At 31.1% G+C, this 16,434-nt stretch overlaps 1 protein-coding gene and 1 pseudogene across 1 annotated transcript; both read left to right on the plus strand.

The window, feature by feature from the left end:
- The first annotated feature begins 3,376 nt into the window (after nt 1–3,376).
- LOC127904762 (uncharacterized protein At5g23160-like) lies at nt 3,377–9,279 on the plus strand (annotated as a pseudogene).
- Nucleotides 9,280–13,979: 4,700 nt separating this feature from the next.
- On the plus strand, nt 13,980–16,388 carry LOC7458851 (uncharacterized). The gene is made up of 4 exons (XM_002326068.2): nt 13,980–14,589; nt 14,958–15,059; nt 15,157–15,334; nt 15,772–16,388. The coding sequence occupies exons 1-4, from the start codon at nt 14,039–14,041 to the stop codon at nt 15,994–15,996; spliced, it is 1,056 nt and encodes a 351-aa protein (XP_002326104.1). The 5' UTR covers nt 13,980–14,038; the 3' UTR covers nt 15,997–16,388.
- Nucleotides 16,389–16,434: the final 46 nt, after the last annotated feature.

Genomic DNA, 16,434 nt, shown 5'->3' on the forward strand with positions numbered 1-16,434 from the left:
CACTTTACCTTTTTAACATTGTCCACTCATAACCAATTCAAAAAAATTAGAATAAATTAAAGTTTAAATTGACTTAAAAAATATTTTTCTTGCAATTAAACCCTTATTAAATTCAAGTAAACCTTAAAAATTATAATTGAGTTCTTAAGCATCCAATATTGAATTTTCCTTACCAATAAAGCCTTCATTAGTAAAAAATATGTTGTCAAAGTTTGTCAATTTTGTGTATTTTGATCTTTCTCAATCAGTATTTGGTAACTTTTTGGTCGTTCTTCATGTTTTTCCCACTGATGTATATATTTATTTTTTAATTTTCCAACATTTTCTCTTTTATTTGTATTTTGTATTTTTTGTATATATATATATATATATGGGGTCTCAAAATGGGTAAAAACATCAATTATTTAAAAAGCACGAGCCTTGAAGTTCAAGGATTTACAAGGCCTAAATAACCTATAAAATAAACGAGCCCAGAGAAAATTTAAGATCCTAAGCTCGAAGAATCATCTGTTACTTTACCTTTTAAACATTACCTACTCATAACTAATTAAAAAAAAAATGAAATAAATTAAAGTCTAAATTAACTTTAAAAATCAATTTTTTTTATAATTAATTTCTTAATAAATTCAATTAAATCTTAAAAATTTTCTAATTGAGTTCTTAAACATCCAATTTTGAATTTTCCTCTTTAAATTAAATTTTCCTTATTAACATAGACTTTATTAGTCAATAATATGTTGTCAAAGTTTTTCGATATTGTTTATTTTGATCTTTCTCAATTAATTTTTAGCAACTTTATGTTTGTTCTTCGTGTTCTTCTCACTTATGTATATTTTTTAAAAAAAATTCTAACCTTTTCTCTTCTCTTTTTTGTAATTTTTTATATATGTATATGGGGTACCAAAATAGGTAACGACACCCACTATTTCAAGAGCACAAGCCCAGAGAAAATTTATAAGGCCTAAATAACCTACAAAATAAACCAGCCTAGAGAAAATTTAATATCCTAAGCTCGAAGAATCATCAGTCACTTTACCTTTTTAACATTGTTTACTCATAACCAATTCAAAAGGAAATGGAAGAAATTAAAGTTTAAATTAAATTTAAAAATCAATTTTTCTTGCAATTAAGCCATTAATAAATTCAATTAAACCTTAAAAAAATCTAATTAAGTCCTTAAACATCCAATTTTAATTTTGTTTCTCTTGAAATTGAATTTTCCTTGCCAACAAAATCTTTATTAGTTTTAAATATGCTGTCAAAGTATTCAATCTTATGTATTTTAATCTTTCTCAATCAATATTTGAAAACTTTATGGTCGTTATTCATGTTTTTCTCCCTAATATATATTTTATTTTTATTTTTCCAACTTTTTGTTTTTTTTATATATTTTATATTTTTTTTGTATATTTATGTAGAGTCTCAAAATAGGTAATAACACCCACAATTTCAAGAGCACAAGCCTTGAAGTTCAAGGATTTATAAATCCTAGATAACCTCCAAAATAAACCAGCACAGGAAAAATTTAAGATCCTTAGCTGGAAGAATCATCAATCACTTTACCTTTTTAACACTGTCCACTCATAACCATCAATGGATTTCTTACAGGTTTTTGTGGCCCCTGGGAAGCTCTTGGCCTAAGTTTAAGAAAGTTAAAATCTTTGAACATAAAGAATACCTGTGAAACTCATAGTAGGAATGTCTATTGCTTAGAATGTCTATTAATTTTTTTTAAAATGATATTAAAAATATATTCTTTGTATTGACATGATGCATGCTAATTAATAAAAAAATAAAAAAATTAGAAGGTCCGCCACTGTTCATGTAAACAGTGAACCTTCTACCATTGTTTTTCAATTATATCATTTTATAGTCTAATTATATAAAATTAAGATTTAAATTAAAATCAAAGAAAATACATGTCTCCCCCCAAACTCATGAAAATTCTTATTTTAATTTAAAATTTTATTTTATTTATTTTTCAGTTCCTGAGTCGGAGAAAGAAGAGAGAAAGTTGCTAGAAAACATATATATGCATGCAATTTTTTTTATTAAACTTGTTATAAAGTTCAAATATATATATATATATACAAATTATTATTTTTTTGTATTTCTTGTTTTTGTTATAAAAAAATTGCTAAAAACATTAATGCTAAAACAAGCATAAAGTTTTGGATTTTTTGTATTATAAATTTTTGGATTTTTTTTTTAATTTTCATGAAAAGCCAAACAAAGTTTACACACACACACACACACACAATGTCCAAATATGGCACAATGAATTTTTTTTAAGTACTTTGCCCATGCAAAACTTTAAAAAATAAGATAAAATGGACAAGATAAAATCCTAAAGATGATAAAAGCCATGAACCGAGAGCAAGGAGGGTTTTTGGGACCCTAAATAAGCACAGGTAAGACAAAAACTTCTCAATGAAGTTGCCCATTTTCTAGGGTTATCAAACACGATCATGCAATATATGACAAGAGGATATGAGATTGCAATGTAAAGGAAGGCCATACCACAAGCACTTTTCATCTTTTGCACGTGATTCAAGTGAAAAAAATTAAGTCCAAACATACATATGTTGCCATGTAAAGCAAAGGCTAGCTATATCCTGACCAAGGGAAAAGGACACCTTCATTGTTTTCTTTACGTGTAGGGTATGCATGAACTAATGCAAAAATCCAATGGGTATTTCTTTGTTCTCAGCATAGACCAAGGGCGAAGGACACCTTCGTTTTTTGTTCTCAGCATGGCAAGCAATAAGTATGTTATGAAAGCTATTCCAGAGGAAAGAGACCGAAACTAAACAAAGCTTAATGATGCAGAAGCAGCAATATTATGTTTATATCTTGGAACTAAGAATTCTTATCATTTAATTAATTAGCAACACCGGAAAAAAAAAAAGATCCGTGCAAAGAGATAAAAGTAACAAGGTAATGTGCAAACTTTCTTTTTCTCTCTCGCTGTCTAACGTTCAAACCCTTTCATTTCTTTCTTTTTTTGAAAAAAAAAAAAAACTACAACCATCACACGATTATGGACCCCCGCAAAGTCTGTGTTAGTGATCTTATGGATGGAGATAAATACAGCTAAAGTTTGTTCTGCTTTTGATGGAAAGAAAACACCAATAGTCCTGTCATTGTTGGACTGTTGAGGATGAGTTTTTTTTCACATTCGATGCATGATAGTCGTGGAGGTAAAGAAAACTAAACCAACTAGTGAGATTTGGAATAGACAATTTGATCTATAATTTGGATCAGATTTGGTGCAATTTGGTGGAAAGACTGTGTTAAACCAAAGTCATTTTGGTGGCTTCTCGGGCGACTTTCTCTGGTTCAAAAGAAAAAAGAAAATAAACAATGATCGAACGACATGTCGTTCGTATTAATGGTTCAATGTCAGTTTTCAATTTACTCTCTGAACTTCTAAAACCTTTCAATTAAACCCATAATTATCCTTTTTTATAATCTTTTTAATTTTACCCTTAGATTTTACAATTGGACTCTTGGATTAACAAATGATATGATGCATATTAATTAACAAAATAAGAATACACGCATTTAGAATATTAATTATTACAATTATTTTTTTCAAATATTTTTTATTGCCAATATGCTTTTCAGACCAAACAATCAAATATTGATTAATATATAATCGATGAATAATATAGTACTAAATGAACCGCACCATAACATTATTATAAAATCAAGGTAATTTAAACCAAACCAACTACCTTATTCAGATTTATTTAATATATCAATAAATCGTAAAAAAAAAGAGAAGTTTTTTGTTATCCTAAGTGACTGAAATTTCTTGATTCCAAAGAACTGGATTCATGAAAAAGTTTCTATTTCGCGCTAATTTGCAAGGAAAAAAGCGAGTACGAAAAGCTCTCATATGTAGCTAAAATAGTTACATATATGTTTAAGTTAAAATAGTTATATTTAAGTTTGGAAAGGCATGGATCTCTCATATGTAGCTAGCTTTATGGCAGGCCTGAAGCTGCCGGGCCTCAGTACAAAAAGCTCTCCACTATCTAACTCAGCAACGCACGCTCCACGCTGGGATTGGCACGTGGGATGGGCACACAAGATGAGACTGACCATGATTGTGGGTACCGACCGACTCTTGGGTTATGACAAATGATATTAAAAATATACACTTTGTGCACTTGAGGGTCTAGCTGCTGTGGTCAACCGTGTGACTTGTTCCGCCCCCGTCCCGGGTTCGACCCTCTATGTGCACGCCTGTCACCCCCGCGGTGCCTTACTTGCTCCTGGGCTTGCAGGATGTCCAGTGGGCCGTGGGGAATAGTCGTGGTGCGCGTAAGCTGGCCCGGACACCCCACGTAAATAAATTTAAAAAAAAAAAATATACACTTTGTAATCCTGAGAGATGTAACTTAACTGGACAAGCTCTAGATTTGCTTTCTAGAGATCACCAGTTCGAGTCCCACAAACTCAGGGTCAAATTATAATTTTTGAGAGTTGATTTGGTCAAATCAGGGACTTAATTGAGTAAATATTGAAGTTTGATGGCCAATTAGAGACTTAATTGAAGAAATCCGAAACCAACGACCAAACTAGAAAAGGCACATAAATAGAGGGGCTGTAATTGACGGAATCAGGGGCCAAATTAAAGAAATTAGAAGTTTATTGATCAATTGAGGGTCAAATTGCATAAATCAGAGACCAATGACTAAAGTGAAAAAGGCGGCCAACTTCAGGGGCGACATTTGAATTTGGAAGGTATACAATTGAATTGATTTTTAAATCAAAATTGCAATTTAGGACTTGATTGAACAAATTACAAATTGAATACTGATTTGGACTTTGACACGATTTTGCCGCCATTTTCTTTTAAATGAAACGACGCTATTTCATCCACTGTTTATTAAAAAAAAAACCCGAAATGGTGCTGTTTTGAACGGCACTGTGGGTCTTCTTCTTCCCCTGGACGCGCGAGGCAGGGGAAGAAGAAGCAGCAGCCTTCCCCTCTCCCTCTCTCTCCTAAAACTCAAAAAGACGCCGACCCGAAGCCCTCACTTGCCTAAGCTCTGACCCGTGGCCTACCACGATGTGGAAAAAACAGAGGGGACGTGCCCCTCTGGCAGTTTTTGGGGCGGTTGCACAGTGGTCGTCTTTGCCTCTCTCTCCCCTATTTTTCCTATAAATATAGGGAAGATAGTAGAAAAAAAAAGAGAGGAAGGAGCAGAACAGAAGAGGGAAGGAGCTGAAGACTGAAAGAAAAAAGAACAGAAAAACAGAGGAAGAAAAGAAAAAAAAATACAGAGAAGCAGAGGAAAAAAGAAGAAGGATCGCCGCCTGGAGCCACCGCCATTTCGCCACTAGCATCACCGCCAACGACAGCAGCCACCACAGGTTAGCTTCCCCCTCCTCTTCCACCTCCTTATTCTTCTTCTACGTCTTCTTCTCCACTGTTCACGTTGTATGTGAACAGTGGAGAGGCCCACTATTTAATGGGCCGGGTTCGGCCCAATTCAAAAAAAATTTCAAAAAAATTCTTTTAAAAAAAAATTGTTATATTTCTGTGTATTTTTCGATTAAATTTTGCTTAATATTGGTTGGTATTTTTATACCGTAAAAATATCAATTCGATATTAAAATACCCGGTTTTTGTCAAAACATTGAAAAATTAAAAAAAATTGTTTTTACGCATATGGACAAATCTCTCAAAGCTAAAACAAAAACCATATTGTATTTTCATACAACAAAGAAAACTTCAAAAATGTTTTAGCATGCATGTCGGCTTTAATAACCAGTTTATTAAAGTCACGAGAACTTGGTCAATATTTCAAAAATTTCAAAAAAAAAAAATATTTTTTGTTTTGCTTTAGTATTAGGGATTACGAATTTATACGTAAAACGTATTCCCGATATTAAAAAGGTATTTCTTTTGACGACATAGAACAATTAGATTTTTATCCGGTAAGATAAGGATCTCCTTACCGAGAATGACTTTTCTTAAACCGTAGACAGACCGGCAATTAGAAACCGCAACAAGACCTTATATTTTATCAGACAACAAAACAATGCAGCTTACCTTAGGTATGACATATTTGGGGTGCTAATACCTTCTATTTACGCAACCAGTCTCCGTACCCAATGTTTGAGATCGGTTAGGGTTCCTAGTGACCAGAATACTAGGTGGCGACTCTCATTCAAATTTTCCACTGATAAAAGACAAGAATTTCTTGTCTCTCCATATTTTTCAGATAGACATACATTAAACCCTGAGGGAGGACGATCGTCGCGGCGCCGCACACGTGCGACATTAATGATTTTATTTATCTAATTGTTTTTAGGATTTTAAGAATTTTCCACTCTTATATATAAATTTTTAACTCCACTATGTTAGCCACTATTATAAACTTGTTAGCCACTATTATAAACTTGATCTGACCTGACAAATTAACCTAAGATCTGGTCAACCCGAAACCTAGACTGGTTTAGGTTAAAGAAAAAATAGAGGAAAAAACTGACACAACCTAGCAGGTTGATTTAGAACTTAGACTGATTTGAGTTGAAGAAAGAATGCGGGGAAGAAATTGACCCGTTCAAAAACCAAGGTTGTTCACGGCCTATTCAATCTAGGTAAAACCTAGTTAAAATCCATGTATTTTTTTGAAAAATAAAAATTTAATCAAAATAATATCATCTTGATTTATTTATTTTTTAAAAATTATTTAACTCCAATTCACACCTCCCGACTTGATCTAAATCTTATCTAGAATCACCTCTGGATCGGTTGTGCGAGCCCATCTTTCTTTACAACATGAGTTATTGTTTAATCTCCAATTCCAATCCAGAAATTAGTAAACAAGACTCACGAGATTGAATATAATGGCACAAGACCTAGAAATTAGTAAACAAACCCATGAAAACAAAAAACAAAAAACAAAAAGAAACTAAAAAGCCAGACCGTAGTCCAAATTTAAAGGACGGCTACGTTAAAACCTCCAAGCTCCCATTCACCAACCTAGCCATTAAACCATCTTTCCCTTCCAAAAATACAAAAAATAAAAGAGAGTGAAGGTATTTAAAAATGTAATAAGAGTTAGAGTTTAAAACTAATTTTTATTTAAAAATATATTAAAATAATATATATTTTTTATTTTTTAAAAATTATTTTTAATATCAACACATTAAAACAATTTAAAAACATAAAAAAAATTAATTTTAAAAATAAAATTAACTTTTTAAAATAATTTCAACTATATTTCCAAACATTACCTCAAAACCTCTTCTCTATCCCTGCAGGGCAGCCCTACACTGCCCATCGTGACAACCTTTTCTAACTCTAAACGCACACCCTCATTAATTTGATCACTTTTCGTCAAGAGAGAGAAGAAATCACCCGCATGTATAAATATCCATTAAAGTTCCCTCATATATATATATATATCATGGCATTATCTATTTTGTCATAAAAGTCATCGTAACCTTGACTCCAACTCCACTTCGAATTAATTTTCTTATATATATCTTGTTTCAAGTAAATTATGTGCATGCATTTATTAGAAATTGTATTTAATCCTATTAAAAGTTGTGTTTAATTCTAATCCTATTATATAATGATTTTAGAATTTAACTCTTGAAATTAGTATTATTTATCTTAATATATGATGAAAAGCATGTGTTATTAAAACAATTCGAGAAAAAAATAATTAAATCTTGAATGGTATATAAACTAATTTAAGTATAAAAAAATTAAAAATTATGTTTTCCATGAACTTTCTAAATTAAAACGATGACTAATTAATAACATGAAGAGCACATACAATTAGCAACTGAGTGATCCTAATTACCTATTATCTAAGTATTGCTAAATATACCCCATCCTTGCCGACCTTCTGCTTCCAAATAAGAACCTCACAGACAAAACAAAGCACAAGCTATCGTCTGATTCATTTCTTTTTTCCCTCGTTCAAACCCAAAACTATGAAGAACAGCAATCTTTAAACCACTTACTAGCTGTTATAGTTATTATCGACAACCTTTCTCTATGCCCATCAAGTCTTTGTGTTACAAACAACAATACTCATGAAGAACGTTTCAAGAAACAAGTTGTTGCTATGTTTTAAGCCAGTGGTTAATGTGGATCAGCTACTGCTCGATCACTCCAAAGTTGGTGTTGTTGATCACTCAAATATCCAGGCTTTGAAGCTTCTTGGAAGGAGAAAGAAAGAGGATATGAAGCGATTGGTGTCCAATTCTTCTTTTCTTTCGGATGATAAGAGGAGGTGTTCAGCAATAATTTCTTCTTCGAAAAATTCATTGATTCTTCATCCTCCAAAGAAGAACTTCTCCCGTGTCATCAAGGCCGTTTTCTTCGAAACCATATTGGTTAGTTCAATATCAAATTTCTTACTTCATCTATTTCTTTCCAGGCTTAAATTTTTAGTACAATAATTAATGATTGTTCAAAATTTCTATATTTTGATAGCTTTTCAAGGTGATTTCTTCCTATGATCATGTTTTCTTCTTCTTTTTTTCTTCGTTTTCAGTACTCCTTCAAGCTTAAATTTTCAGAAGAATTGATTGTCTCCAAAATTATATTTTTAGTTCATCAAATTCTTTATTTCAGGTTTTTTTTTTATTTGTTTGTTTGTTTTAATGATGATCATATGTTCTTTCATTGTTTGTCAGTCCAAGAGAGTTCGTGATCGTAAAGGGAGTCAATGTCAAGACCACTCAAATGGATCAAAGCATATCTCTTCTTCTTCACCAATGAATAGCAAAAGAACTTTGGATGATACAAGTGATCATCATGACAATACTGACCATCAAGTTAGCGAAGCAAATTTGGTAAAATCTTGTTCAAGTTCACTATCAGAAACAAGAAAAATGTCCAAGATAAAAAAGAACTCAACAAACCCAAATCAAGAACTTGAATTCAAGGCAAGAAACATGGACAAGTCAGACATATATTTACTCCTCATGAGTTTTACAGTGACAATTTTGTGGGGTAAGCTATGTGCAATATTTTGCAACTTAATTTGGTTATATTTTTTGCCTCGAAGACGGCATAATACTAGCCGGCCTGAAAATGTTAGAACAAGCTTGTGGCTGCCAGAGAAAAAAGAGAGTAAAGATCAGTACTACTACAAGAAGAAGGTCATAATGGCAGGGCTGCTTGAAAGGAAGCATCAGAGGGTTAATGACATTAAATTTTTGACGTGAAAACTCTATTTTTCGTGTTCGATGCAATCTCTTCATCTCTGGTTTTGTGAAAAATTAAAGTTTTGGCAGGGTTCAGGAGACAGATCACACACTAGTTTCTTGTGTTGATTGCCTCTTTGCATCTTTGGGGACTATGGCAGAATCTGAGTACATAACATTCTCATTTACTTTTTGCTTCTTTTCGAACTTTATTTTCATTTTTTTAATATTTTGGAAAATTGTAATCTATTAACGAGGGGAAAGAATATAAAGAAATTGGATTGATATATCATGGAATGTATGGGATCATGGTTTGTTGGATGCTTTAAACTAACTTAACTGGCAAAAAAATTTCTTTATTTAAACTGATTTATATGTTACTTGGAATTTTTTAATGTAGTATTAATGACGCATTTTTAATATTAATTTTATTTATTTAAAGAAATAAATTCCCCTAGATATTGCTACAACTTAAACTCATGAAGTCAAATAAATTAGTATATCTTTTTTAACCACCAGGTCTATTTTGAGGATTAATCGGTAAAGATTGAAGGATGAAATTCAATTTTTTTTTTTATAGTTTAACGTGGGTGTCCGGGCCAGCTTGCGCGCACCTCGACTAATCCCACGGGCTCTGAAGTTAACGACCATGTAAGCCTTCAGTGGCCATCATATGAGCAACTTCAGGGCTCGAACCTGAGACCACAGAGGGAGCAAACCTCTTGATCCCAAGCTCTTACCACTAGGCCACCACCTAGATGAAATTCAATTTTATTTCATGGGCTTGAAGCTAAGCCAAAACTTGAGATAAAATTATTAATCTTATAGTTTTGGTAATTTTGATAATTTGATATATTTTTTCTTGGCAAAATGACTAAAAATTTATGTTTGATATTTGCAAAAAATCCTGTTTTTTTATTCATTTATTTAGAAAAGAGGACTCAAGAAAAAAAAAGGTCAATCCATCAATATAATTTTATTTTAGATTTGTTTTGAATTGAAGATGGATGAAGAATTTTGCTATCTCTATAATGCTCTTTAAAAGTTTTTTAATCTTCTTTATTTATACTTGAAATCTATAAATAATGAAATTCACTTGAATCAAATATAAATGTCTCATAAGAGTTTTTCAATAATATTTTAAAGACAGGTTGAAGAATACACATCTAAATTTTGTAAATAAATTAAGTTATCATAAATCAAATTCAAGGATAGAATCAAATGATTGTTTTATTTTTATTATAAGAGTATTTTAAATAGATATTATATCATATTATATATTTTAATAAAATGAAATATTTATCCATGTGTATTTAGGTATTCAAATTTATGTCCACAATTATAATTATTAAAATATGAAAATATATATATAAAAATGAACTTGAAATATAAAAAATATTAATTTTATAAATTAGTCGTTATTGATATGTTATTTACAATATAATGATCAATAACAATCGTCGCTATTATATAATAACATTATAGTTATTATTGATGTGATTCATCAGCAATGATGCTGTAAGGCCAAATAACGTTAATGGGGATACCCGAATCCGTTAAATAATAATCATTATGTATACAATAACCGCAATAATTATTTATAAGCATGCTCCGTTAAATAATATTAATTTTAGGAAAATTAATGCCAATTTTTTTTTTTATATTGTTGGTAATTAGATTAAGATTGATTAAAGAATAAACCTAGTTCAAATATTTAGAAGAGCATTAAAAAAAATAACTGTTTTCTCAATTTATATATATACAAGTACATAACTCATATGAAAATGTAAGTTTTTATTATTAAAAAAAATATAATTATCTTTTTTTTTCATTTTAAATTTTGTATATTAACTTAACTAGATTTACAAACAAATTTATATTATATATATTGGTGATTTGAGAATTTACTTTTTTTTTATATCTAGATTAGTTATTTCAGTATATAGAGGTGATGGGCCTTTAGTCTAAACTTGTTAACTAGTTGAACGTTTAGTCCCAGTTGCCCATTCGAGTAGAATTTCTTGACATATATTACCATAAATATAGTTTTTAAACGCAGCTCGGACAAGTTCCAGATTATAAATTGAGTTAGTTATTTAAATAAACTTGGGTCAATTCTATTATTTTTTTATAAAAAATTGACATATTTTTTTTTTAAAAAAAGATAATTAATAAGATTTGATCAAATTTTAATTAAGTTTTTCCGAGCTCATCAAGTCATATATTAACTTTAGCACAAAAAGATCACAAAAAGATAAAAATCCCTTTTTAAAATACGAGGATAAATAATGGCTAGCATACAACAAATGGAAACAAGATCTGAAAGCAAAGCAGAGGAATCAATCAATGCAAAATAAACTTTAGCACGAGTAATTATCAAATTTTAAAGGGAAAAGATTTTAAAGCAAAAAACTCTTTTAAAAAGTAATTTATGCTACAATATCAAATACATATTATTCTTTGGAGTGTTTGTTTTTGTGGTTCAACTTACTTTTTTTAAAGTACTTTTTTATCTAAAAAAATCAAATTGATATTTTTTAAGTGTTTTTCAATAATTTTAATGTGCTAATATTAAAAATAAAAAATCTAAAAAAATTTATTTTTAATGCATTTTTAATTAAAAAAAACTTTTAAAAAATATTATCCATTGTATTATCAAACACACACTTAATGGTGGTAATCCTAATTTTTTCTAGTTTAGCTTGCTATAAGTGCTATAAACAGAAATGGACACCCTATGCTCAACCACAAAACTAAGGAAATTTTTTAGTTTTTACCATCAAGAAAAATTAAATCAATATGCTTGAAAAATGTCATTAGATCACATAGTCGCGTACATACCATGCAATTTTTTTCCCTCATAATCTACCATATTTTCGCTTTTACTTCTTTTTGTGTTTTTAACTTAAAGAAAAAGAGAACGAATTATGAGCCTATACGAAATATTCTTATTAATTTTGATGAAACTGAATGTGATTTGTTATTTTATATTAATGTTCGTGCTCTCTTCAAAATGGATTTGTGAAATAATTAATAATATTTACTCCAAAAATAATATAAATTTCTTGAGATGTATAAACCCTAGGCTGTGTATAAATATGTGTGTGTTCTAAGATATTTTAAAATTGAACTCTCTTACATTAAAGAAATTAATAAATAAAAAGAAAAAAAAAATACTCCCTTTTATATATGTAGACCACACCACGACGATCTTCTCGTGAATGAAAATCACCAAAATAATATACTAGCAATGTGTGAAATGCCCAACACCCTAAAATGGATGTCTGCCATCAAGGAATTAAGCAAGTTGATTTAATAACTAAGTGAAGGGAACCTCGTTAATTAGTCATTAATTGATTGATAATTACATATAGGGAGTATGTGTGTGTCTATATATATATATATATATATATATATATATATATATATATATATATATATATATATATATATATATATATATTTGCATTTTCTTTCAATGTGTTCCCAATGATAAAAATAAGTATGAATTTTTTTAGTTTAGATGAAGAATTTTTTATATATAATTTATAAGGTAGTATTTAGTTATTATTTTATTACATAAGATACGAAGATATATAATTGAGATAGAAAAAATATATATATTTTCATGTACTTCCTGTTTTGAAATAAAAAAAAATTATTTAAGAAATGAATTTATTTTTGTATCTATTTTTTATTTTAAAAAGATAAAATTCACTTTAAAAAAAATTAGAAAGAGAAAATTATCCTATAAAAAGCTCTTCATATCTTTTTTAAAAAATAAGGACCGAATAAAATATTCTATCAATATGAGTTAAGAGCAAAGTTGATAGAAATTGGTCGTTTCTTGAGGTTCTTCTTCTTCAAAAAAGAAAAGTTGATTAAAGCTAAAAGCCATGATTCTCAAATAAAATCAAGTTGTAGCTATGGTACCTAAAGCAAGGCCATTTTACCAAATTTATTGTTCTTTATAATAGTTAATGACTATAAATATTCCTAAACAAAACAAGAAAAAATAATTAATTAATTAGTTTATTAAGTCCAAAATCAATATGTTAATTTAGAAGTATGAACTTTTCTACTTAAGAGTATTGTTATTAAAACTCATAATAAGTAAAACTCAAGATAATAGGGACTAAATATACAGTCAAACCCCTTTTGAAAATAACTCCCCTGGATAACAGACCGCGCGCTTCTTAACTGCTTATCTCCCTCTCTCTCAGGTGCCTTTGCGTTTCTTCGTCCAGCTAAAGCTATCTCTGGTTTCTTGAACTGATAACTTCGATGTGAATGATATCAAATTTGATTTTTCTATCATCATTAGTGTTACCATCCTTAACTTTATCTTTCTTTTGTTATTTTCATTAGTTTCTTCAAGGTTAATCCTACTGTTTCTTGAACTTAATTTTGAATGCAATCAAGAACTGAAACAATTTCACTGTTTCACTGTTTCTTTACCATTCTTGTTTGATTTAATAAAATGCGTTTGGTTTAATCTCTTAGTTAACATGTTCTAGTTGCTATTTTTTGTGTTAATGTGTAGATAATTATGTATGCTTTCACATTGTATATGGATTTGCTAAGTTACTTTTCATTTTACGTGATTTTTTGCTTTATGGATTCTTGAAAAATCCCTCATTGGGGGTAGTGAAATTCATTGTTAACTTCATGTTAGACCTGAAATCTTTTCTTTTGATTCTCTATTTTTTTTTTCCCTTCCTGTTGACAAGTTTACAGTTGCTTTATAGTCTATCTTTGATTTCATGTTGTATTGTGGCCGATTCTTCTAACGATGGAATTGGTTCTTCATTGCGCATTGAAATTCTTTGTTTTGTAGAAAAATCTTGTAAAGATGACACCTCCAAGAGCATTGATTCAACAAAGTGTGGAGCATGCTAAAACGAAGAACAAGAAGGAGAGGAGGGATAGGACTGTGCCGACCAAGAGGGAGATAGATAGTCTAGAATCAAATGCTGCTCGAAAACTGCAACTAGAATATCAGAGTACATTGGGCGATCCAATAGCAGAGTTTGAAAGACTCCTTCATTCTGCTGCTCCATTTATCACTTCCTCTTGTACAAATAAAAATCAGCAGTTAGATAGTTCTCTTCATCAGGCTCAGTTACCAAGAATATCACTTCAGGATGTTTGGAAGTGGTATGAGACACCTGGGAGTTATGGGTTAGAAGTCAAGGCAGGAGATTCTCCAAATATTAATGGTTTTCTTGCTGAATCGACACCATTCTGTGCATATTTTGTTCCTTACCTGTCAGCTGTTCAATTTTTTGTTTACCCACATCTCTCAGATGTTTGTGGGAAGGATAAAGTGGACACCAATCCTGAACTCGTATTTGAATTCTTTGAATCTGAGCTTCCACACGATCGAAAGCCTCTTCATTTAAAGTTAGTCTTCTTCTTACTATTTTCAATCTTGCCTGTGTTATTACTGTTTTCTTCTGGGAGTATGAGCTCTTTACCTGTGCTATTGAGATTCAGGCAACAGCATGCCTAACTAGAATATCCTCTGATATGTAATCTCATGTGTGCATGAAGGATGGACATTTTATAATGATGCCAAGTAGCTGAGCCTTGAGGCTTTTTTTACTCAGGAAATGTTCCTTTAATTTGCCAGGAAATGTTCCTTTAATTTGCCTCACTTTTGGTTGCTTTCCACTTCTTGAACAAACATTCTGGTTCCGCCCTTCACCGCACCCTCTGAAACCTTGTGGTAGGATGCAACTGATTTTGTGTTAATCCCTTGCTAATTGCAGAATCAGGGACCTCATCAGTATCAACACTTCTAACCTTCAAGTGTTCGGTGATCCATCAAAGCTAGAATCTATGAACCTGCATGATCTACACCCTTCATCTTGGTGAGAAACAACAAGATCTTGTAGTTCTTGTTATCCGTAGTGCTTATGTGACATGTAAAATTTATCATGCTCATGAACTCTGGATAAATGGTTTCAGGTTTTCAGTTGCATGGTACCCTATATATCGAATTCCAGAGGGCGAGTTTCACGCAGCATTCCTGACATACCATTCATTTAATCAATTAATTGTACGTAGCATTCCAATTGATTCGCTCAGTAAGACGTTTCAGATGATTGTCTTCCCAGTTATGGGATTGCAAAGCTACAGGATAAAGGTAACTTCTATATAACACTGACTCAAACATTCCGATGATTTTAGGTCCGGATTGTGCTTCTACATGTCGAAATGGTGTCCGCAAGAGAAGGAAACTGCAATCAGAGATTCATGTCATCACTACATCTGATTTTCCATGTTCTTCATTTCTGAACAATGACATGTTCATTTTAAGTAGTTGATGAGAATTTGGTCGAATTGCTTGTATCAAAAGACATGATTGATTGACATACCGCACGATAAAATCCTTCTGCGTATACGATGATTAGTTCTTTTCTGTTGTGTTGTTTCGGTTTATGATACTTTTCGTCTGTGGTCAGTACATAATAGATGATAATGCTCTAAGAATGGTGTATTTGGTGGGAGCCTGCATTCCCAATTTGCTAAGACTTTTACAAGGAACAGGCTGATTAATACCTGACAATCTTGTAATTGTAGGGTGAACGCTGGTTTGATCTCAGAACTCATGTTGAGTCTTCTTCAGAAGAAAGTACTTCTAAAACTTCTGAAATTCTCATAGAAAGAAGCAGAGCACTGGAGGAAAGATGCAGAACACTGGAGAAAAATGCCTTGCTTCTCTCTACAAGAAGTGTTACAGCAGATCAAGTCAAAAGATTTAATTACCATCGAGATTATCAGTTCTTCATTAGTAGGAAACGCTAGGTTGATCTTTCCTGCATCACATCTTACACTGTGCTGATTTCTGTAAACAAAAAACGTGAGGTCTAAAATGCTAGTACGGTATCAATTTTGCTGGTTTTTGTAGGTATTAAGAAACAGAAAGTATACAACAACCCCACGGCAGAAGAGTTAATTTCAGTTTGTACAATCACTGTAGTTGATGTCCCTACAACATGCAGTTCTGGAGGTTTTCCACTGTAAAACTTGAAATTCCTCTCCTATCTCTCTATTGCTATTTCCCTCTGTTTCTTTTCATTGAAATGTTGAATAGATAATACAATTAGGTGATCAAATTGTTAAGTTTCTCCAAATTAAATTGCAATTTCATTTGTATCCATGCATTCTGGGTCAATGCCAGTCAATTGAGGACAGCTTTCTTTCAGTTGTTGACTGTTTTTGTTCACCCTGCATTGTGCTTAA

The sequence above is a fragment of the Populus trichocarpa genome, chromosome 19 (assembly GCF_000002775.5).
Source record: "Populus trichocarpa isolate Nisqually-1 chromosome 19, P.trichocarpa_v4.1, whole genome shotgun sequence".
NCBI lineage: Eukaryota > Viridiplantae > Streptophyta > Magnoliopsida > Malpighiales > Salicaceae > Populus > Populus trichocarpa.